This window comes from Neospora caninum, chromosome VIIb, assembly GCF_000208865.1.
Source record: "Neospora caninum Liverpool complete genome, chromosome VIIb".
In the NCBI taxonomy this organism is placed as follows: domain Eukaryota; phylum Apicomplexa; class Conoidasida; order Eucoccidiorida; family Sarcocystidae; genus Neospora; species Neospora caninum.
In genome coordinates, this window is record NC_018394.1 from 2557485 (window position 1) to 2581095 (window position 23611).

The following is a 23611-nucleotide window of genomic DNA, read 5'->3' on the forward strand; positions in this document are numbered from 1 at the left end:
GTGCATCTCTTTTAGACACAGAAATGCAACTGCTGGCCACAATTGTATATGCATGGGTCTAGGACTTATGTCAGTCTGCGGAGGAGAACATGCACGTCCAACACGAGGCATTCGGCTGCTCACAGAGAGGATAGTCTCCTGTTTCCCTCTCTCTCTTCCGTCCGTTGAGCTCGTCAGAGAGAGGCATAACCCTCAGGCGTGGAGAGTTAGATTCGATGTACCTTAAACCGTCTCCGTACGATCCGCCGGCGTCGCTTCACCTTTTGTCCGGGTATCGTACCTCTCACTCTGTCTGCTTGTTCTTATCTCTTCTCAGCAACGAGCTATACCTGAGAAAAATACGAACTCGAGGATGCCGTCGCCGACACACCGTCCTCTTTTCCCACAGTTTAAATTTTTGAGGCACGCTGCTGAGCGTCAGAATACGTTTCTCTATAAAGAGGACTGTGTCTGGTGTTCTCTCAAAAAGGGAAAGTGGTGAACAAGACGCAGAATAAGCAACAGCAGTCTACGAACAGGAGCCGTGGTCGGTGAGTCAGTTGGATCAACTTGTATCACTGTCAGTCTATGCGCCAGAGAACCACAGAAACAAGGTCAACTCTTTTCGCACGGAAACATCTCACAAAATCTTCACTAGACACGAGCGCACGCCATGCCGGTTGCGTAGCCGATCATCGGCATCTATCCTGGACGGGCAAACCCCAAGAATTCTCTTCTCTCTTCATCCAGCATAAAACACTCCCCCTTCGTGATCAACTCGCTCTCTCTGGCCTTGAGTCGAACGGTCAACTGACCTTGATGATTAGCGCTTCTTTGCAGGAACGTTCTGGCGGTGATAGGTGCCTGCATGTGTGTCCTTGGAAAGAAGTGAAGAATCTCCCGCCGCAACAGATCGTCTTTTTCAAGCAGAGGGGCCATCCGTTCCGCTCGCTTCCGAGGCGTAAGCTGCATGTCGCCAAAGGGAGAACTCGTTTGTGTTGCATATTCCCGCGCTCCTCCTGGTTTACGCGTCACACACTCTTCGCTTTTCCTTCTGTATATCGCCATCAACGTGGTCTTTGGTCTCCTTGCTGTCCTTGGGACCTCATCGGGCAAAGCGGCCTCCGATATCAAGTTCACTTTGTCTTTGTTGTGCCTCTGGATTTTAGGTCTTGAATGTCTCTATTTACCGGATTCATGTTTCATTGTTTGCAGAGCATGAAATAAAGCGGTGTGTACAAGAGTACACCTATTCGCTGCCTAAGTTGATACGCAGACCTTCCTAACCACATACAAATATATATATATATATATATAGATTGATAGATATATATAGCTACATGTTTAGTGACTTTCTGTGGATTCACATACGGAGAGTTGCCTCTTCATCTAACAACATTTTCTTCTCGAAATATATATTATATATCCGTGTATATACGCGTGTATTGCACATGTAGATGCGTGTGCGTGTGTGACTGAGTATGAGATGTTTTCAATTTCTTCAGGAAAGATAAGCGCACCCCCCCCTTTAAATATATATTTGTATCTATATGCATGTGTTGAACCGTGAACGTGCACATGCATATATGTGTGTGCGACGTCTTGCGAGGGGTTTGCGTCCTGCGCCAGCTACGTCACGCGGTTATCTTGCCGTATCGCGTGTCTCTGCATGCTTTTTCCTGTGTTATTTCCGTTTTTTTTCCGGTCTTGGATCTCCAGAAGAACACGCAGGCGTTTCGCTCATGGGCGGTGCAAGCTGTCACCACGCAAAGACAGCATTCTCTCAGTGCAGAAACCGGGAAGGCTGGCCCGACGCAGGGAAGGGCGGGAGAAGTCCGCCTTCAGATGCCACGTGTCTTTTTTGAAACGCATGCAAGAGAGGGGAGATTTTGTTTTTGTCGCAGTCTTTCCTTCTCCGCCTTCGCGAGGGCGCCCAATCGGTCGTCACCGTGTAACTCACCTCTCCCGTTTTTTCCCGAGACACCCGGCCTTTCCTCTCGGTCCACAAGCATGTTCTTGTGCGTGGAACCACGGGAATCTTCCGTATTTCTTTCAGACAGCGTTTCTTTAAGAGAAAGAGAGCACCGGTGTCGGTCCGTGTCCAAACGGGGCACGACACGGGAGTGCTGGCCCTCTGGGAAAAAGCTCACCTCGCGCGCCACGCCGTGTCTCTCCCAGGCGATCTCGACGTTCTTTTCTCCGTTTAACGTTTCCGGGCGCTTCCTTCTCTCAGACACTTCACGACGCTTCATCCGTCCCTTCCTGCGGTTCTCTTTTCCGTCTTTGCTGCCGTCCAGGTGTATATACAGAGGAAATCGATTTTCTTCCGTCGACGCGGCTGTGCCGTTCCGCCGACGCGCAGGTTTTTACCGGGGACAGCTCACCCTCTGTAACTATCCTTCGCGTTTTCTCGATATTCTTTTCCTCACGGGGGACTGCTCTTCGTTTCTGCTTCTTCTCTGCATGTGATTCTTTCCATCTTTTGTCTTTCTCTCTCTAACTCGCCTCTACTCGGAGGCCTTCGGGGCGCTACCAGAATTTCTTCACACTTGGCGCCTCAATTCATCTTGCACGAAAGCCGTCCCTTCTCTCGTCTCTCCTTCACACATGCGTCTCGCCTCTTCGTCATCTTGCTCGCACAAACCATGACACTCGATATAAATGTATAGTTTTCCGTCTTCGTCACCTGCATCCCCAAGTTTCAGTTAACGTCTCTCCCGCCTCCTAACAAGCCGTGCCCGGTTGTGCCCAGTGTTTCGCGTAGGTCCAGTAGACGAGCGTCCCTCGTCTTTCGTCGCCTGTAGCTCATTTGCTTTTCTGTTCTCGTCGACCTTGTCTGCTGCATGCCAGTTGCGCGCTCACGCTGTCTCGTCTTCCTCCGTCTCGTTGACACCATCGCAAACCCCTCACAAACTTCGCTCCTCAGGTCTTGTCGACGTCGCACGTCCCTGCCATTCTTTTCTTTCCACTCTCGCTGGCTGTCTCGCATTTCTCACCCCGTATCCGTTTTCCTCTGCTCTCCCCTTCTCCCCTCTTCCCCTCGCGTTTCTTCCTCTCTGTCTCTTTGTCTCGCGTGCCTCTCCGTTCTTGTTTTGCCGCCGCATCTCACCGCTTAACGGCTTCGCAATGGACGTTGAGGGGACACCCTGTGGGGTGCAGCCGAGGCATCTCGGCGAGGAGGCAGAAGAGGCCGTGCCGAACGACCGAGACGCGTACGCTTCCCCGCGCTCCTCGTCCTCTTTGTCGGCTGCCTCTCTCGGCTCCACGCAGGGACGCGCAGCGAAGTCGGAAGAACAAACCGCTCCCAGCAAGGAAAGTGGAGACGGCGAAGAGAGACAAAAGGCCCAACCTGCGCCCAGTGAAAACGCAACAGCAGAGACCCAGTTCACTTTCAAAGACGACCTGTAAGGCCCTACCAAACTGGTGTCCATATATACATATTCATCTAGCACATGAACGTTCATATATATGTGTGTATATATATGTATATATTTACATACAAATGTATGTATTTGGGTTCGCAGGTGAAACTATGTGTCTGGTTCTTTACTCGTTTATGTACAGGTCACAGCGGAGTGGGTAGTATAAATCTTTCCCTAGCTTCAACAAAAAGCCCGACAGCTCCTGAGGTTTCATCCCAACTGTCGTCTTCTATCATTAGTGAAACAGTTACCTATATCTATATGTTATATATACGTTCTATATATGTATATATATGTATATGTATACATACATGTATTAGGCAGAGGCGGAAAGCGCAGAAAAACATGCAAGAAGCGACGACAGATTTCTGTGGTTTTCCTCCAGTAACTCGGATTGGTGCTTGGCAGTTAGTCGCGTAGACAGCGGGCGCATGCTGTTGGAGCGACTGAGGGCGGCATTGCTGCTCCGAGCGAATGCAGCAGTTGAGCAGGCGAGCAAAATGGAGAGTCTTGTCCAAACCTTCGTCGCGACCAACCTGGAAAGCAAGTGAGTGTGTCTCCGGCGAGCTATTTGCTGTGTCTCAGGTGTACGGACACCGGACGCGATTTGCGGCTGCACACGAGCTATCGTCGCATAGGTTAAACTTCCCACGAGGTTTTGTGCGTTTACGTGGAAATCCGGTTCCTCTGGCATCGCCGAGGGGGGGCTTGGAAAACCTCCTCGCGGCGTGCGCGGAGCGTTCTTTTTGCGAGCTCTCTTCAAGTGTGTGCAGCAGTCGGATGCCTGAACACCCGTTCCGTTCGGCCTGCGGGTTCTCTCTCAGCCCCCAAAAACGTAGAAAGTCGCGACTCCTTTTTTTTCACTTGCTTCGCTCGCCCTTTCCTTCGACCGTCTCTCCTCGCAGAACCATCATGTCGGCTGTTAACGCCCTGCGTCTCGAGGCCGTTCACCAGGCAGACCACTGCAGAGAGTTCGCTGAAGCCATCCGGAGAGACGTCGTCGAGGGGACACTGACAAACACGATCCACAATCACTACCTCGTCCTCCAACAAGTGAGAAGAAACAGTGCCACACACACGTCTCCGTAGAGCCCTCTGCTCCGCCCTTCCATCTATATATATATATATATATATATATATGCATATGTATATATATGCATGTGGATTTTTCGATATGGATTTATGAATCGTTGTGTATGGATGAACACGAGCATACTACGGATATGTACGCATGGACGCCTGCGTATGAATATGCGCTTATCGGCATTTATATATATATATATATATATATATATATATATGGGTGGTTTGAAGTGTGCTTCTTCAAATGTGTGTGGGCCTGGCGGGCCTTTTTGGGCATTCCTGTGCCTCTCCACTGTTACCGCGGCCTTCCCGTCTGTAGATGTGTGTCTGTTTTCCCCGACCGGCAGATCAAGGCAGACGGCTCGGAGGCGCAGAAGGAGTTAACGCTGGCGACTGTGGACCATCAGAAAGTAGGTTGTGTTTCGAACCTTTTTCTGAGTGTCGCTGCTCCACACACGTTCACGGAGATTCATTCACTTCTCCATTGAAAAACGGAAAAAGTGCCTGTGTTTGAATGCTTCCCTACACTCGTGTCCGCTGTCTGTGGTGGGTGAGCGTGTATGTCGGTGCGTGCCTAGGTAGGCATCCACAAATGCATGCGTGTATCTGTTTTTCTGTCTCCGTGTGAAGCGCGTGCATGTGTACTTGGTGTCAGCGCGCATTTTGCAAGTCCTCCGCATTCGCGCCGCAGCCGGGTTCTGCAGTTGTCGACCAGAGAGCAACTTTGACCGTGTGTGCACTCCGGCTGCGTCGTGCGCATCGCCCGTGTCGCTCGGCATGTCGTGGTTTTTCAGGCGATGGACCGCTACCTGCGGTGCAGCAGGGAAGCTGCCTCGGTGACTCTGAAGGCGCAGGCAGCAGAGGCTGAGTCGCCGAGTGTACGTACAGAGCTGGCATTGTCGGCGATTCGCCGGTGCGTGGAAGCGAAGGCTGCGGAGGAGGAGCACCGGGACAGCGTGGCGCGATTGAATGCGGCAGCGCAGGCGAACGAGAGGAAGATGTCAATCATTCTTCAGTCTCTCCAAGACATGGACGAGAAACGCATGATGTGTTTCCGCGATGCTCTGAGGAAGGCGATGGTGTACCAGGCCGCGTATCTGCGGAACGTCCAGTACGACTTGGAGCAAACGATCAAGTTGGTGGACGCAGTCGAGCCGAAGGCAGATCTGCAGGAATTCCTGGGCAAGTACCGCTTGCCGAAGAAGCCGCAGATGGGAAGCCAAGTGAAGGCCCAAAGCTGGGTGGAGCTGGACAGCACCTTTGGGGATGCGCTGCAACCTTCGGGTGTGTCGGCTTCCAAGACGCCGGGCCAAGGCTCTTCCTCGGGGGCTGCGTTTCCCACGGCTTCGTTTGCGTCTTCTTTCGCCTCGTCGTCTCTCGGCGTCAGCTCCACGGCGGCAGCTGCATCGAGCGTCGCGCGGTCCCTGCTCCAGAAATCGCCCTTCACCCGCGTCATGCAGTCAGCGGCTTCTCTCGTCGGCGGCCGAGGACCGGCTAGCGCTGCGGACTACGGTGTACATACACCGGGTTCCTCGCAGTCCCCCGCCGCGGGGTCCGGGCTGCGAGAGCCGTTGCCGCTCGGCGCCGGAGAAGAGCAGAGAGCGCAGGGTGGCTCCGGCGCTGGGTCTGGAGGCGGCCGTGCGAGCCTCGAAGAAAAGCGCGACTGCGGGCGCCGCGAAAACGAGCGAGCGCCGTTCGGGATGAGTTCCCCGAGTGGCGAGGAGCTCGGCGACGCGGGACGCGGTTCCGCCGGGAGCGAGGAAACCGCCAAAATGCGAGCAGCAGAAAAGGAGTACGAGGCGATCCTCGATCTGCTGTGGACCGAAGGCGGCGCACCGGGGGAACAAAGAAGAGAGAGCGGAGAGGACGATTCAGACAAGGACGCCAAGAAACAGCTGTCAGCCTTCGTCGTCGACCCCGCCCAGTGTCCATACACCCCAGACGTCCGCCGGAAGCTGGCGAAGGTGTTGCCCAAGCTGAAGAACGACTTCGCTTCGGCAGCAAAACGCTTCGCCTTCCTGAAAACGGTGGAGCGGAGACGCCGAATGTGCATGGTGCGCGGACATAAGCAGGTGTACCTCCACCACATGGTGTGTCTTCGGATTCTGGGGGAAATCAGCGAGTGGCTGCTTGACTCCGCAGACGAGCAACTCGACGTCTGGACCGGCCGTATGCTCCTCCTCCTCTCCATGCAAATTGCCGCCTCGGGTTTGAAGAGCGCAGATCCCCAGATGCAAACCTTTGCGTGGGCAAACTTCGTCCAGGCATGTGCAGAGATCGAGGAACAGGAAAGTCGAGGCGAGACAGCGGAAGAGAACAGCCCGATCACGCCGGAACCGGAAACTGTCCGGTGGTCCCTGCATGTAAGCAGACGAATAAAGCTGCGTTTTTCCAACCAGCTGAATCACGGACGATGGGGTGAGACATCGAGCCGCGCCACCCTCCACCTCCACTAACAAAACACATGAATCAACCGTCCGGCTTCAAGCACACACACCTACGTATTCAGAACAACTCTCTCAATATATAATTGTATATATATATATATATAATGATGGAACTATAGATGCTGAAGTGGATCCCCGTGTATCGAGAGGTTTGCCCGTGCGTATATGCGTAGGCATCCATACGTCAACGAGAATTCGTTATGTTTGTCACTCATCGTACAGATATGCGTTTCAGATTTACTGATTGCAGTATCCTGGTAGATGAGATGTCGCTCTTTTTTGAGGATCCAAGGACGTCCAAATGTTCATTGGCACCAGCCGAAGATATCTGAGCAACTGTGGAAAATTTTGTTTCCATGGTCTCTGTCCATCTCGCAGCGGTGTATCTACCACCATCGCTACTGGAACCGCGTGACGTTCTGGGAGGAGGCGCTCACTCTGACCATCAGCGAAGAACTTCAACGCCAGAAGGTAAAGGAAGGAAAAGAGACGCGTCCGGGGAGAAGCAAGAAGTGAACTCTCTCAGCCCTTGACGAGAAGAGTGCTGAAGAGGCAATGCGCGTGAAGTTGCAGGCAAGAAGGAGAATCTGGCGATGTGTGGAACAAAAAAAATCACAACAGACCTCGCTGATGGAGCGCTTCAGTGCCCGTTTCCGCTCTTGGGGAAATCGACACAAAATAGCGCCTGCCGCACACCTGGTGATTCCATTTAGTCGAGATGGAGCGTCGAAATATCGGAAGCGGAGAAGGCGTTCCCACCTTTGGCAAACAGCTGAACCCCGGGGCAGAATTAGCCGCAGCTGAAAACGGCTGTGCTGCGGAATCCCCCATTATTCACATTTTTGTAGGGGCGAGGAAACTTTTTTTTTAGATGCACATGTTCTGTAGATCCCACTTGCCGTTTCTCATTGCATGTACATCTCTGTGGTGCCTATTTATATATATATATATGCATGCCCATGTACGTCGACCCAGGACCTAATTGTACATCGCATGTATGTGTATATATTTACATGCTCCTGGAGTGTATCCTTGTGGCAGGTCCGTGTCTGTGGAGAAATGCATCTGTGCGAATGCCGGGCATCTGGCGAATTGTGTGCTGCGCGTTCGTTGTCCCCGCGTGCAGTTGATGGAGAAATGGAGAACCATGGGGGACGAGGTGCTTCAGCAGGAGGAGAAAGCCTTTCGCGAGCGGAATCCGTGCTGCGGTTGTCTCACTTCCTTTGGTATGCTTTCGGCTGGCCATCGGCTCTTTCCCCCATGAGAAACGCGCTGCGTAACCTGGCAGAGGTTCTCTCGGTTTTGCCCCTTTTTCCGCGTGTCGATCGTCGGCATTCAGTCTCCTCTATGTGTCGCTTCTTGCAGATGGTTCCTCTTCTCTGCTTGCGTTGACTGGGTCTTTGATCTGCCTTCCACCTGTCTCTCTTCTTTCTCTCGAGCCCGCTGCATCACATGCGGTTGTGCGTTTCCCCCCCCTTTTCAGGCTCCTTCATGGTGCTCTATGGCATCGCCCCCGAGCAGGTCCAGAGTCTCCTTCTCTCCGTCTGCCGCGCATGTCACTTGGAAGACGACTTCGCCGCACGTCTCGTCGAAGGCATGCAACAGTTCGCTTCGCCTGCTGGCAACACCACCTCCAAGGCTTCGTCTTCCGCTTTGTCTTTTTCAGCTTCTTCCTCCTCTTCATCTTCGTCATCTTCATCGTCGTCCTCTTCTTCAGGTCCATCGTCGTCTTCTTCCGCGTCATCTAGCAGAGCTCGAGCGCGTCAAGTCCCTCCTGATGGTGGGCCGAAGGCGTCGGGAGGGCCGCCTGCGAACGCGAGGGATGAAGGCGCGTCGGAAGACAGACACGGACGGCGCAGGCCGTCTGCGGAGAAACGAGGCAGTTTTGCTTCAGTGCATGCGGACGGGCTGTATGAGCGCGGGGAAGATTGCGGGAAAAAGCGGGAGGATGAGAGGCCGCGGACGGACACGAAGGAAGACACCACATGCGGATAGGGACGGGGAGCTGTGAGCGACGGCGGGCGAGCGAGACGTCGACGGTATTTGAGTGGCAAGGGTTTCGAGACGATCCTAGAAGACAGGGACGGGGAGGAGACGCGAAAGGAGAGCAGCGCACAAGATGCAAGAAGAGCCAGCGGAAACGTGGAGGGAGAGGAAAGTGACGAGAAGCAGGAACAAAATGGGGGAGAAGAGCGCTGACTTCAGGTCTGAGGCCTCCCATTCCGGTACAGACCAGCACGCTGGAGAGGAAAAGAGCGAGAGTATATCTGGCCTTTTCGTTTCTTGGACAGAGTGTTGAGCGAGTCCGAGAACACGTAAGGCCGAAGAAGGTGGAGCATTCCGATCGACGAGAAGCATTTCCGCCTCCGCGATGATGAAAGAGCAAACGAGAAGATAAAGAGAGAAGTGGCGACTTTGTGGATGGAAGCCGACGTCCTCCACCGTACGAGAAACCGAGCAAGTCACGGGCCTTCTGTCTCAGCTGAGGCCGCCTACTCTTCCGGGGGGAGAGACACCCGGAGAAACCGTTCATGATGTCGAGACGGCTGCCTGTGCGTTTTCATATTTCCCTATATTTTTGTCCAAGTGTAGTTGTGTCGCCCTTCTGTTTGACATTTTGTTGCATATCAGGTTCATTCTTACATAGCTGTTGCCTACACAGCGCTCGAATAGACGTTTTGAGAAATGGAGGCGGACTGAAGCCACTGTTGTGTCTCAGGCCCGAGAGAAAAGATTCTTAAAAGAAACTCCAGGCGCGGAATGAAACGCTCAGTTGCACGATGTAAAGCGGAGTGCGCGAAAGTGATGCGCCTTCCGCACACAGAGCCCATGCCCGGGAAACGAAAGAAAAAGGACACGCCAGGCGCTGGTATTAGAAGTACACTTTCTATTTTCGAGAACCGCGCTCCTCCGGAGAAAGGAACGCCTGTAGGTGTTTCTCTTGGGTTGCGGATCACCGGATTTTTTCAAAAGAACCGAGTGTGACGAACGAGGGACATCACACCCGCTGAAGCGGAATCATGCAGTGGAGAGCGCGGTTTCTGCTCGAGGAACACAGAGAAAAAACGATTCTACGGTTGGTGACGTGGACCCACATTTTTCGCATATGAAGCACGATAATGCAACTGTGCACCAGCGTCAAATGAGAAAGACATACAATCCCATGGTGCACAAACACAGTTTATAAACCTATATATGCCCCTATATATATAGCTATATATATATATATATATATATATATGCACACCTACATGTACTATATGTATATGTATATATATATATATATATATATATGCATCGAGAGACGTAGCTGCGGCCAACGGAATTCGGATGACCGTATTCCTCTCACCCTGTCTACTGCGACAGCAGCGTATCCCCGGCAGCACCTATTACCTGTCTGTACAGAAGCCTATTGGGCGAGAAGAATTTTTCTCTCAGCTTTGCAGTATCATTTCGACAGGCGTTAGTTCCACTCCTCAGCTGAGTTTTTCAGCCATGTGCTCAGGTGCGTCGATACAAGGTCGGTTGTAGCATCAAGCGAGAGTCGTTTTCGCGTGAAGCGTTCCGGTTCTCTCCAGTCCCCCTCTGCAGTTGAGGCGAGTTGTGAGGTGTGGAATTGCTTTGTCGAGGGAGACGCGCGTTTCTCTCGCTTTTCGGAAACAAGGCGATGTGCCCTACTCGCTCGAGCCCGTGCGCTGTGGCGATGACCCAAATTGCATGCGCTTCCTTGATTGGCAGTTTGTTTTTTGACGCGCCTCCCAAGATAAAGGAACGGGAAACAAGCACTTGTGTGAGTGCTTGAATGCGTAAAGGTGAATTGTTTTGCAGATTTCCGCAGTTTCACTTCTCCCGGCCTCGTTCTGCGCGACTGCGCGACCGCCGGCGTTTTGTCTTCGTTTCTGGCTTTCTTCCGCTGGAAAGAGACCGCTTCCCCGAGCAAGTATATCTGCGCCTTCGCGGAGAATATTCGGGTTCTCGCTCTTCCCCTTGGCACTTTGAGCGGCCACGCTTGCCCTGTGTCGAGCGCACATCTCCCCTCGCGTTCCTTTCCTCGTCGTTCTCGTGTCTCTCCTGTCGCGCATGGCCCGTTCGGCAATTGTCTCTCCGCTCTGGTGTTCGTACCCTTTGCCAGGTCTTTGCTCCCGCCATTTACCCCTCCATCGTTGTTCCCTGCCGTTCACTGAACTGCTCCTTCCTTCCATCGTTCGCTGCCTTTCCGGTGGCCTCTCTCTGTTCGCAACTACCGTCGCCCCTTGCACCCTCCTCTCCTTCCCTCTTTCTCTTGTTCTTTCTCCATCTTCTCCTTCGCTCTTTCTCTTGTTCTTTCTCCATCTTCTCCTTCCCTCTTTCTCTTGTTCTTTCTCCATCTTCTCCTTCCTTCCGCCCTTTCTTTCGCTCGCCTTCCTCGCGAGCTGCCTTTTGGAGGGCTTTCGGAAACCCGAAATCTCCGCGCACCTCTGGAACCCACAACCTCAAACTTCGCGTTGTGCTCTCAAAGATGGCAGCGCCTTCAGCCTTTTTCGAGCGCGTCTTCTGCCAGCGATTGGCGCATCCCACTTTCTCAGCCGCGAGAAATGCTTCTCGCTTTTTCGCTGCGAGTCAAGGCCACGCTCAGATTCAGCCTCTCTGCGCACCTCTCTGTTCGGCTTTGAGCTCTTCGCGCGCCACCTCAGTGCAGAGTGTGTTTAAGAAAGGGCATTTTCTGTCGGATTTGCTGCCTCAAACGCACGCGTCAGCGATCGCTCCTTCGCAAGCACCGGCCCTCGTCGCGAAACGAGGCGTCGCGGGGGGTGCGTACTACTGGGCAAGAGACAGAGAAGTCCGATACGACGATGAAGCCGTTCATGAATGGAGAGAAAAATTCAACAACCTCAAACCGTACGATGACAAAGGTAACGAGAAACCCTTGCGCGTCTACCTGCGAACTGCACAAAGCAAAACGAATCATAAAAGTTGAGATACACTTGTCTTCCCATCTCCAGATGAGGATGTACATATATATATATATATACATGTCGGGGTTCACGTATACAACTACTTGTGTAGATAGGTATATTTCTATGAGGGTATGTAGATAATGTGAGTTCAAGGTCACACGTCATTCTATGTAGGTTCTTTTGTACGTGTATATATATATATATATATGTATAGGTAGATAGAGACAAATAAATAGGTACAGAATGTTATGTATAGATAGAACGGTATCGACAGCTAGATAGAAATTTTCGAGACACACAGGATGCGCATATAGATATAAAATGAATAGGTATGTGGCGATGGGAAGATCCTTCCATGAGAGGCGAAGGAAACGGCGAGCGTTTGGCCATTCACATGTGAGGCCCTCACCGAACACAAGTCAAGGGAGCACCGAACACGAAGCAGAAGTGGGCCGTGTAGTGTGTCTCTCTCCAGCCTCAGGAGTCCCACATACCTGTATACATGTGAGTCGTCGTTCATAGGTATCATCTTCGGGTTTCCATATACACATGCAAAAATACATGTATATTTTTATGTTTTGAGTATGTGTAGATGCACATGTATGTGCGCGTATATGCATGTGTATGTGTCGATATGTGTGTTTTTGTGTATATTTGTAAAGATTTGCGCATGCGTCGAAACATGTAAGGTTCTGTTCAAATGTATTTTCGTGTCTGTGTATGTCTGTATGGCTGTGTATAAGCCTGTGTGGATGCGAGTGTCTCACTAGATAGATGTGCACATGCATGTTTAGCACGGCAGCTTCATCCGCTGTGTGGGGTGCGATGTTTGGCGCGCAGAACTCCGCGCGTGGCGTCGGGTTTTTGATTCGATGGACCGCGACATGGACGGCTACATCTCGCGAGCAGACTTGCAAAAGACGCCTGATTTCACGCTGGCGAAGGCTCAGAAGCTGAAATGTAGGCGAAGGACAACGGGCGGCAACAGCGGCCGCTCGTAGGGAAATGAGAACATAAAGATCATAGCTAGACCATGTATTGTTATTATCACATTATAAGTAGATATTGTCAGCACATCATCTCTCGACGGGAGGGAAACCGACACTCTCGCCATTCCTTGTATACTTGAGGGGAGCGTGGCACCAGCTTGCAGCTTATTCTCTGGTGAACACCGCCTGCATCCGCGCTTGAATGATTCAAGCATGCATGGAAACGCATTCAGTGCGACGGACGTCAGGCGCCTTCGTCTTGGATGGTCTCTTCGTGCGTGCATCTGTCTCCGCCGCGTGAGCATGCGACCGCGCGCCCTGCGTGAGTCTGTGCACTGCATGCAGACTACGACACGGACAAGAACAACTTGATTGACTTTGGCGAGTTTGTTGAAGCCCTGTACAATGTAGACAAGGAAATGTTTCTCGAGTCCTTCGAGGGCTTCGACCAGGTCGACATTCAGCTGGAATTCGACAAATACGCCAGTAGGCCTCTCGCGCTCCACACAGCTCCAAGGTGTATCCCATACCTACATAAATATAAAAGTATAAATGTAAATGTGTATAAGAATAAAGCATATATCTTTATACATATATATATTTGTATGTAGATGTGTCCGCATGTGCGTATATGTAACTCAGTGCCTGTGGGTAAGTGCGTCAGCACGTGGAGGCAGGGGTAGGGCTTTTCTTTACATACAGGTTATCTGCTTCTGTTTGCCTCGAAGGGGGGGCATCTTATCGTTTGTCGTAAGTGCTTTCTGCTTGTTTGTGGAGAGACGAGAGGCACGAGGTGTTTGACGTTTTCATCAAGAGAAGGTTCCTTTCCTCGTCTCCCCTGTTGAATTGGTAAAGAAGCCACCAAGGGTCGGTAGGTTGGCCCAGACAGCTTGGGCGACGCTCGATTTCATTCCATCTGTGCGTGTACGCAACTGCATATGCATTTTGACCGTGAAGTGCGGATTTGAATGTGTGTAGATGGATTTGGATGGAGGGGAGAATGGCGCGGCGGTGTCTTGCTTCTTCGCAGTTGTCGACGACATGTCTCCGACGAAGAAACAGATCCCAGAATCGCGAGTGAAGGAGATGATGCTGGACCACAAGTTCACGTGTGTAACGGCCTTGGATGCGAAGCGCCTCTTCCAGGAAATGGATGTGAACAAGGACGGAGTTGTTGATTTAGCCGATTTCAAGGAGGTGAGTGGTGCTGGAAAACACTGCGGGAGTCCGTGGAGAAACAAAGAAGACGCAATATCTGTGTAGTCAGGCTGAGAGGAACGAGGATGGAGAGGGACGGCAACGCGAACCTACCGGTGGAGAGACGATGCGAAAACGTGGATGTCCTAGGTTTCCGGGCGTGCTCTATGCGAATCAAAACGTGAAAGAAGGCGTGACTTACAAAGGCCTGCGAGGGGGGGCTCCCCGCGTGCGCGAGAACGAAAACAAAGACTATGTTCAGACACCGAAGGCGAGAGAAATGGAATGTCTTTATTTATGAGACACGAGGCAGGGGCGACGGACGAGGGACTGAATGCATACGTCTCGAGTGGATGGCAATGTGCCTCAGTGAGCAGTCTCCGTGGGTTTGGCGTCTCTCTGTTCCATTTCAGTGCGTCCAGCGACGGTGAGCGGTCGGCGCGCGTCTAGAAGGAAGAGACGATTGGCCGGGTGATGCCTTTCTGGAGACAGAACGAGGGAAGCGTCGCATCGTTTTTCTGACTTTTTGATTTGCGGAGGCAGAGACACAAGGGCGGAAAGAGAAACCGTTCCCCTTTTTTCTCGGAAGACCAAGGAAAGGTCGTGGTGCAGAGAGAGGCCAGCAGACCTACTACGTAGCATGGGGTCGGGGAGAATATAATATGGGACTCCGACGATTGGGTTTCCGAGACACGTGCCTGATAACGTGCGTGCAAATGAACGGAGAAGCCGAGAGCGGGGACGCGCGAGAGAAGAAAAGGAGAACGTGGTGAAAGTCGACGGAGGCCGCAGAAGCGCCAGAGCTGGAAAGGGTATACGAAAGAGGAGTGTGAAGCAGAAAGAGTAGGATTGCTGCGCTTTGCGGGTGCACCGTTTTTTGATTCGTTTGACCGATGTTTCGTTTATGTGAGTATCAATACACTAGAAGTCCTGGTTGAAGGGACAGGAACTCCGTGATTTTTTCCGAGGAAAGGGCATCTGCTGGGTCGAGTCACGCTTTTGGAAAAGAAGACAGGAAACGAGAACTGCGCGTTCATTTCCAGCTTACCCTTTTCTGCCAGTAGGCGCCGGTGGTTCTTCCAGGTGCGTCAAAACATTGCAATTCGAGTCAACAGGCACTCACAACTTCGGGGAAAACAACTGCGTTTCATCATGATCAGCGTGAAACCTCGTCCCGGAGAACACGGTCAATTCCAGGGAACATGAGAAAAACCCGAGCTGCCCTCAGCGTACTCTGTCTCAAGAAGGCATACGATGCCCCAATGTTGCATGCGAAGGAGTCCGAGGCGAACGGGCGGAATTCGTCTTGGGTGGAAACAAGGCGATTAAAACCTCGGTGATACGACGAAAAAAAACCACAGGGAATGAAACTTGCACATGGAAAGTTTTTAACTTTAGGCACCAGGTTGTCGGTCAACGTAAACACAACTGTCACCTGTCTTGTATGGTAGAGAGGAGAAAACGGCTTTAACACTGAAGAACCAAAGACAAAGCTCCAAGTGTTGAATCACCTAGGAACACACGCATGCTCGATTTCTCGAGGCATGCAAGGAAAGATAAGTGGCAATACTCGTGCATTCGAAACTTCTTTCTCTGAACGCTACAGGAAATTCCCCTGTGCTTCAGAAATTCAACGAATAGGGCATTTGAGGAAACGCAAATGGCAGCTCGTTGGCTGGGACAAGGGCGGTACACAAGTTGTCGAGCACCTAGGAAAGAATAGACCGAATCGATTGGAACAAGTTGGTACAAGAAGAACCAGAGAAGGTCGGCGATTTAGTGGGACAACATCCAGCAAGACGGAGCTTTTGTACGTAGGAGAGAGCAGTGGGGTCACACCCGACGGTTATGTACACAATCGTGAGTTACAAGTCATCGATCAGTGGTCAGCAAAAACGCAGCGCTTCTCAAATACCATGTCCTCTCGTTCACGTGGAGTTTTATGCCATCGGTTTGGTGAAGAGGGTAGAGCAATTTCCGGAAAACCATGGAAAACGAGGTCCTAACTGGCTGCCTGACAGTTAAGCGTTTCGAATGACCGGAAGACTGGGCATGGATGTTCGTATTGAGGGTTCGACTGCTTGTTCCTTGAGATGACAAAGACCGGTTCGCGTGTGCATCTCCGCTTGCTTTGCCAAAAAAGAGTTGTATTTCAGGGAACTGGACTGTTTGCACCAAGCTCTGCCCATCGCTCGTCCGGTAATCTCATACTCGTGAAATCTAGTTTTGTCGATGGGAATGATCGCGGGTGAAACACTTTGGTGGAACCGGACCAGCTATTGCTTTTCGGACGCCAAAAGTCTTCCTTTTCTCTAAGAAGAAAGCGGATTTTCCCAGCGGGTTCTGGCAGAGGACTTGTGTGTCTCACAGGAGAAATTCATGCCTGTCTGAAGAAAGGGACAACCCCAGTCGCTCACGTGACCAAGCTCTCTGCTATCACCATCCTTTACGGTGATTCAGGTACTGCGTAGAGACGCCGCTCGGCGAAACGCAACTTTTTGCTGTCAAGGTACAAAAGAAATACTGTGCGCGCTTCTGCATTTTCCCTCTCCTTCAGAGGATCTGGGAAGAGCAGAAAAGTTATTTGTGAAAAAGCCTCGTAGAGTCAGCGCTCGTGAGAGGGCCAGCGGCTCGAGCAGACCCCCGTCAACAACATGATGTCTTCTCAGATTCGTTTGTAGGGCTTGTCTCTTTTGGGTCCTCTTTCGCATTTGGAAATCTAGGCCTTTTTTCAGCTTTTCCCTTTTCGTATGTCTTTCGGGCCCTGGAGCCTCCTCCCTCCTATTTCTTTTTCCTCGCTTTCGGCTGGTCAGCCCGTCTTTTCTCTGGGCATCTCACTAGTTCGCGCGTGTCTCCACCGCAGAACGTGTTTCCATTTGCTTTGGGGGACATGGCAGACAAGTGTTTCGCTCATGCGTGATGTTTCCTGTAGAAAACTGGAAAAGAAATCCTTTTCCTCCCCATGACGGCCTCCTTCGATGTTCTCGGACTCAGTGGCGCTTGGCGCTGAGTCTCCGGGTTGTCGCGGTGTTCGACCTGTCGAAGGCGGTTGTCTCACTCGGCCCCTGTTCTTTTTGAGGTTTCGACGGAATGGGCTAGAATGTCGTGCGGCATCCGCGGAGAGGAAGGCTCCTGGGGTTTTTGACGTCGGAAAAGCCGCGGGTTGTCGCGAGGGGGCAACTGGGCAAAATCTTTGGGACAAGGGTTTTCGGAGACGTACTCCCATAGGGGCGAGGGGGGACGAGGGAGCCCTTTGGAAACGTGAGCATGTCTTGTTGCTTCTGCACAAAAGATGTCTTTCATTCTTGAGGAAGAAACTGTCCCGGATGCACCTTCAGGCTTGGAGCATGAGAGTTGGCTGGGTGGTCAAGACGAAGTTGCAGGCAGTGCCCTCCCTTACAAGGATGAACATGTAGCACAGAAGGAAACCGAGCGCCTGCGAACGCAGGTGACATTCCTGTGGATCTTCAATGCGATACTCCAGACTTCAACCATCGCCATTGCTGTGTGTGCCTCAACTTTGACCTACCGGGGCCAACAGTCAACGCGCTGGGTACTAGCCTTGACGCTAGTCAACTTTGTGATTCTTGCGCTCGCCATTGGTGCCGGGGCATGGGGCATGCGCAAAAAGAATAGCCGCTTGCTCAAGCAGTCTTCATCCATAATGATCGCGCTCTGTGCGATTTGCGTCTTCGAGTGGTGCTACGAACTCCTCTTTATCCTAGTTTTTTCGCGGCGGGCGGGGAAGTGGCAAAAGGGTGGCCAGTATACCCCTGAACAGATCTGGGAATTCAATGCTTGGGTGTTTGGAGACATGGCAGCCGATATGCTCTCTATAGGCGTCTGTTTCATCTCCAGTAAGTGAACCGAGAAAAAGTGGACACCAACCAAAGCTGAATAGGCAGGAAAAAAACCAAAACATACAAACTTGTGAACCCCGCCCAACGGTCATACGGTGTAAGAGAGTCGAAGAAAAGTATCTAGGCCAGTAGCTGTCATGTTCCTTTTCCAACAAAACTGGCATCACAGGACATGGCAAGTGCACGCAATCATTTTTACGTACATGCGCGTGTGTACACCTTCAAATGCCTGCAAATGTTCTACAACGTGCGCATGTATAGAACATGCGCAACCACACCAAAGGCCACCTCACATGTTTGTCAACGCAGGTTATAGGCCAGATGCGGGTCAGGAAGACTAAAGCAAGCCCTAGTTTTTGGCGTTAGTGTTTCCGTGGACAGCAATCTACCAGCGTGAAAAAAGGTTGCATGTGTGTTGGCTACTTCTTGCGCAGGTCACTACAGCTGGGAACTGGCGAAGATGTTCGAGATGGAAGAGCAGACAGAAGGGCGGAAGCTGAGAAGCTCAAGTTCTGCCTATGGCACGTTCTGCCGAGACGATATCAGACAGGATGTGCCGTCGCGCATTACCAGGATCTAGGCTCTGTCACGTAAACCCGTTTTCTTCGCCGAAGGCTCAAGCAGCTATTGCATTACGCAGACTGCTGCCCGAGTCCTGCAGGGCGCGTGAAAAGGATCTTAAAGGTGACGCAAACCAGAACCTTTTGAGACGCGTTTTCGGAGTCAGGAATTATTCAAATGGCTCCCGTCCTCAGGCGCGGTTTCTGTCTGTAGCGAGAAGTTCAGGATGAACCTTCGACCATGCAGGGAGCATCGCAGATTCTTGTTCTAAGGATTGTGGCACTCTGTGGATGACTCAAAAGATTTTTAAATTGTTGGAACCGCTCAGTCCCAATGTGTCATGCACAGAACGGTAGCTCTCGGTCTAACTCTTCACAGGGGCGAACTGCGTTGTGTTTGACAGGTAAACCATCGTTTGTTTTGCTTTCCTCGTTTATTGAAACGCAAAGCCGTCAACGGCGGAGTGAATCGAGTTGGCCTTCTGCACATAGCAGGCGAAGGCTCATTTTGCGAAATCTTGATCATCTGATGCGAGTAGCTTCAGGCGCTCACGGCACACGACGTCTCAAAGAAAGCAAACTATGTAACAAGAAGCTTCATTTTGGTCGAAGCCCCTCTTAGATACGAGTCTCCCGTCGTCAACCGTTTTCTCCACCGTCCAGCGTGCTTTTCGTCTGAAACACCAAACGAACGCGCCGATGGTAGACGCTCGGTGAATCGACGGCGGTTGAGGAATGGTAAACCCCGTATAAATCAGATGCTGAGACATGGCTCTGGCTGAAACTACGTGATGCGTTTAAATGTACGCCATAAAGTGGAGTAAGCAAGTGTGAGTAAGTCGAGATGTAGGTGCATTGTACAGCTTTTAGTAGTCCTGAAAAGTGGGAGAGGAATTTCACGCTACCGCCGTGAGGAAAAAAGATTTTAATAGGTGACAGAAATCCCCCGCCTCCGAATAATACTTCTAATAGGATGTGTCGGTGAGTAAATCCAATCAGCGGTAGTGGCTTCGGCGTGTTGGACGCCTCTTTTGAATCGTTTGTTTAGGATGATACACTGGCAATTCTCTTTACACGCAGCTCGCCCACCCCCGCCTAGTAGGCAAGGCAGGTTCCCTGCTATGAAGCTGACAAAGAGCTGCATTCAGGAAAAAAGAACTCCTGAGTGGTGAACTGTAGGCGACCAGCGGGGAAATCAAACACACTGGGAGGGACTCGTGGGTGATTGTGCTTAGCGGTTACCTTTGCTCTCTTTGCATGCTGCGCGCCTTGTGGACATTAAGCTTTTCCCCTCTGTCGAGTCTTCTTCAGATATCGGACGCAAACACTTGAAGGTCGCATCGTTTGCAATATAAAAACAGCGAGCACCGCTGCTGGACCTCCTCCTGATTAATTTGTGTATACCGCATGCATCATCAAGGGCTGCACGCTGTTGAGATCACCTGGGTGCACCCGCATCGCCTTACACGTTGAGTTTGAGCGAGACCTGAGTCACGATACTGTTCTTCGCATCCTGTGCATCAGCTCTCTTGGTATTGCTGAACAATGCGTCTTCTGACTTCATTGATCTGCTCTCTGTACGCATTTGCTTGGGCAGATAAATTCTGAATGCAATGAACATATCAAAGCGGGAACGGACCTAAAGTGGGCAAACAGATTGGCCTACCACGAACGTATGCATTCAGCGCGAATCTGTGTCGTCTAACACCTATCTCATCCAGCTGGGGGTACCCTAACTCGAGGGGAGAAAGCCATGCGAAACGCCGGGCTGCTCAACACAAAAAATTGTGGCCTCGTTGGTAGTTTTTTTGGGTGATGCACACATCATCCGTCAATACCGAGTGCCATCCCAGTCCGTTTTAATTCTGAGATACTCTGGCAACCCTGCGTCATGAGAAATGGTCCTTACCTCCGCTCGTGAAATGCCGCGAGAGACAGGAATGAGCATCCCTTTGCCATCTTTGCAGAGGCCTGCAACCGAGTAGAGAAAAAGAGGGACAGGACCGTGAAGAGGCTGGTTCTGCTTCTGTGAAACTCGCGCTCTAAGGAGCAGTATCGCTGCGTTCATGCCCCTCACTATGCGATCGTGTAACCCGTATACGGAGTTTTCTGGAAGATACGTTTCGTTAGTGTATGGCGGTCTACAAGCAGAGTCACGGCTCTGCTTTCCCGTGCCCGTCCCATGTTTTCAACGTTTCACTGCCACCGTCGCCCCACGCAGTGAACAGCCCAACCTCCATCTCTTAAACCATTTAGCCTCGCTCTCCCACCGAGAAGCGGCGAGCTTACCCGCACTCAAGGCCTCCTCAAGGTCCGCTCCCTGGGCCCCGACTCCTGGAGCGAGAATGTAAAGATGAGGGCATGCCTTCCGCACCTCGCGGAGAGCTTCAACATCTGTTGCCCCAACTACGAGACCAACACCGCCGCCCGACGCATTCTGGCGAGGGCTCTTCCCGGCAAGCGGTGGCGAGCCTTCGTCGGAGACGCACTCTGTGTACCGGCAAGGAGGCGGAGCAACACAGGGAACGACACGAAACGATACGAGGCGCAGATAACGCATGCAGCCTACTGTTCGCAGCCACGAGGAGATCGTCTCTCTGGACGCGGTACCATTCACTACAAAGCACACGCTTCCAAGGGTCCGCCGCAAATGACTCGGGGAACGGTAGAAATAGCAGACCGGACACGCGTGTGGGCTCTCCACAACAATCTGTCTGGGTGCTTGTATTTCACATGCGAACGATCGCATGTTCCAAACTCGTTTGAAACTTATCCTAAGGGTGGAGCAGGCGGATCGCATCCCCTGAGCTAGTCAGGACAAAGTCAATACGGGCTAACGGAGCAGCTGCGGAAAGACCGTTTCAGGCGTTATCCTTAGCTCGCTGAAGAAACACACACTGACAGGGCGCTGAACCGCCAACGCGGACTCACTCTCACCTTGGGCGAGGTCGTTGCACAGTCTGGCCATCTGCACATACAGAGGGACCTGAGCACCGGAGCTTGGTTCCACCCCGACGGGAAGCGTCTGAAACTCATTGGACGATTGGTTCGATGTTTTCACCAGTACAAACACGCCTTTGTTCCGGAATGACAGAAACGGCCGAACTGCATCTCTGCCCATGTAGGCGTTGACGGTGACAGCGTCCGCCTGTGCGACATAAAACAGCAAGACATTCGTGGACGCAGTTTGCGGAACGCACCCTGGCACAAGCGGACGTCGCCGCGCGACCAGATTTCCAAGAACCCCCCTGGAATGCAGAATAGCCAGACGAACCCCAGATGCACAGAAGGCTGCCGCCATCAAGTGGTTCACGAGCGTCTCATCGGCATATGCACGTGAGCGATCTCCTGATAGCTACATAATACTCGCAGGCATAGATGGGGAACAGAAGGATTGTTCGCGAAGGGAAGGCGTTTCTACATACTCTTCCTCAACGCGCCAGCTGGGTTAACGCTTCATACCTTGAAAGCATCAAACGCCGCAGACGCGTACGCTTGCGCCGTCGAGCCTATGTCCCCTCGCTTGGCATCTAGCAGAATGGGAACATCCCGGGGAATCAGTGCGCAGACTCTCTCCAGTGCCTACGGAGGGTGTCGTGCAGCAAGTCGAGACCACAAACCGGATGAAGCTACAGGGCGGAATCTTTTGTGCCCGTGTAGAAGGTTCGGTTTTTGGACGCCGTGCAGATGTGGCGGATCAGTAGTCGTGTCATGTTGACCCAGACCTTAGAAACCGGCCATTTAGAGAAGGTGAATGTAGTTCCGCTTCCCTCAGGACCCCTGCACACATCTCCTCTTCACCGCTGTCCCCACTTCGTGTATGTTTTTCGCCGGCTGCGGACGAAGAGAAAAGTGGTGAGTATACAGTGTGGAAACCAAGCTGGGGTAGTCCGATGTACGTATATATGTGGGTATGTCAAATTGGCGATAAACGAGCCCTATGGTCAAACAGATCGGCCGCTTTTTTCACGCAGATATTTTTCTATGTGCTTCTACGGGAGTCATGTGCATTTACCTAGAGCTACTAGCATTGATGCATATTATACACACATATACAAGTAGAGGCATGGTTGCGCTATAGCGCCTGAAGAGTGAGCCCCGGAATGCACGCATCTTGTGTCTTTCCCTCCTTTCACCAGTGCACTCTCGCGCAACAGCACGTTCATGATGGCCGGGACATCCATGCCGAGTTGCGATCCGCGCCGCGGCACGACGGCCATTTACACATCCCGCGCGTACCACTCCTTGACACGCAAGCAAGTGAGCATCTGTCGCTAGTCACGCACCTTAGATCACACGCACATACGGGGGATAGCGCAACTGCTTAAAATGGATCGAAGGCGACGTTCCAAGTGGTTCTACCACGGGGGATATCACTGCAGCATGCGTATTGGGTCCTTGCGGCTGAGGAAGTGGAGGTGCTTCAAACACTTCTCGCCGCGTCATTGGGGGAAAGTATGGCTGGCCATGGGATGTATGATTCTTCTTCACAGCGAATCACGTACCTGCAACCCCTTGGACCCAAATGCCTCAAAGAAGGCACTGTTTGGCTTGTAGCAACAGGTGAAGGGAAGGGTTTCCTTGATGATGCGTTCACAAAATGCGAAGGCGCTCTCAGCTGAGGCAGGAGACGGGAGATCCGCGATGTGTGGATCGAGGCCGACAGTGAGCAAGGAGTCTACTGCTTCGATCCTTGCGTCCAACGTCTTAAAAAAATTCTTACCCCCTTCAGACGCAACCGAAGAAGCATGAAGAAACGACTTCTCTTGCAGCCCGACTGCCGGCATCCTCTCTGACCTGCTATAGCGATTGCCACGGAAGGCGTTTTCTCCAAACCACTCTTAGACTCGAGACACTTCGGTCAAGCATGCAAAGCTCGCAAACTGTCACCACGTTTGTAGGGCGCCAAAAAACCATCCAACACAGAACTTGAAAGCTACGCCAAAAAAGTGTCGTTCAAGCGAAATACGAAGAAATAAAAAAGCACTAAACAGAGAACTTCCAAAGCACTGATAGTGAAAAGACGCGAGAAAAGGGCAGACGCATGCACGCCCGAGGAGCAATGACGGGAAACGGGTATGATGAGGTAGGATACTCGCTTTGAATTTCTGGAATTTTAGAAATGTCGAATTGCTAA

At 51.9% G+C, this 23611-nt stretch overlaps 4 protein-coding genes across 4 annotated transcripts; 3 read left to right on the forward strand and 1 right to left on the reverse strand.

The window, feature by feature from the left end:
* Window positions 1–3105: 3105 nt before the first annotated feature.
* On the forward strand, window positions 3106–8926 carry NCLIV_027070 (conserved hypothetical protein; the record flags this gene model as incomplete). The annotated part of the gene is made up of 8 exons (XM_003882902.1): window positions 3106–3383; window positions 3787–3948; window positions 4307–4454; window positions 4832–4894; window positions 5279–6847; window positions 7310–7402; window positions 8058–8157; window positions 8415–8926. 8 exons carry the CDS (start codon window positions 3106–3108, stop codon window positions 8924–8926), a joined length of 2925 nt encoding a protein of 974 aa, XP_003882951.1.
* A 2503-nt stretch (window positions 8927–11429) lies between these two features.
* On the forward strand, window positions 11430–14485 carry NCLIV_027080 (conserved hypothetical protein; the record flags this gene model as incomplete). The annotated part of the gene is made up of 5 exons (XM_003882903.1): window positions 11430–11823; window positions 12709–12828; window positions 13203–13343; window positions 13888–14054; window positions 14468–14485. 5 exons carry the CDS (start codon window positions 11430–11432, stop codon window positions 14483–14485), a joined length of 840 nt encoding a protein of 279 aa, XP_003882952.1.
* A 2861-nt stretch (window positions 14486–17346) lies between these two features.
* NCLIV_027090 (conserved hypothetical protein) lies at window positions 17347–18494 on the forward strand (the record flags this gene model as incomplete). Its single annotated transcript, XM_003882904.1, has 2 exons — window positions 17347–17911; window positions 18349–18494. The coding sequence occupies 2 exons, from the start codon at window positions 17347–17349 to the stop codon at window positions 18492–18494; spliced, it is 711 nt and encodes a 236-aa protein (XP_003882953.1).
* A 1500-nt stretch (window positions 18495–19994) lies between these two features.
* Window positions 19995–23261, reverse strand: NCLIV_027100 (putative orotidine-monophosphate-decarboxylase; the record flags this gene model as incomplete). Its single annotated transcript, XM_003882905.1, has 6 exons — window positions 19995–20078; window positions 20384–20445; window positions 20764–20964; window positions 21412–21622; window positions 21937–22056; window positions 22980–23261. The coding sequence occupies 6 exons, from the start codon at window positions 23259–23261 to the stop codon at window positions 19995–19997; spliced, it is 960 nt and encodes a 319-aa protein (XP_003882954.1).
* Between the last annotated feature and the right edge of the window lie 350 nt (window positions 23262–23611).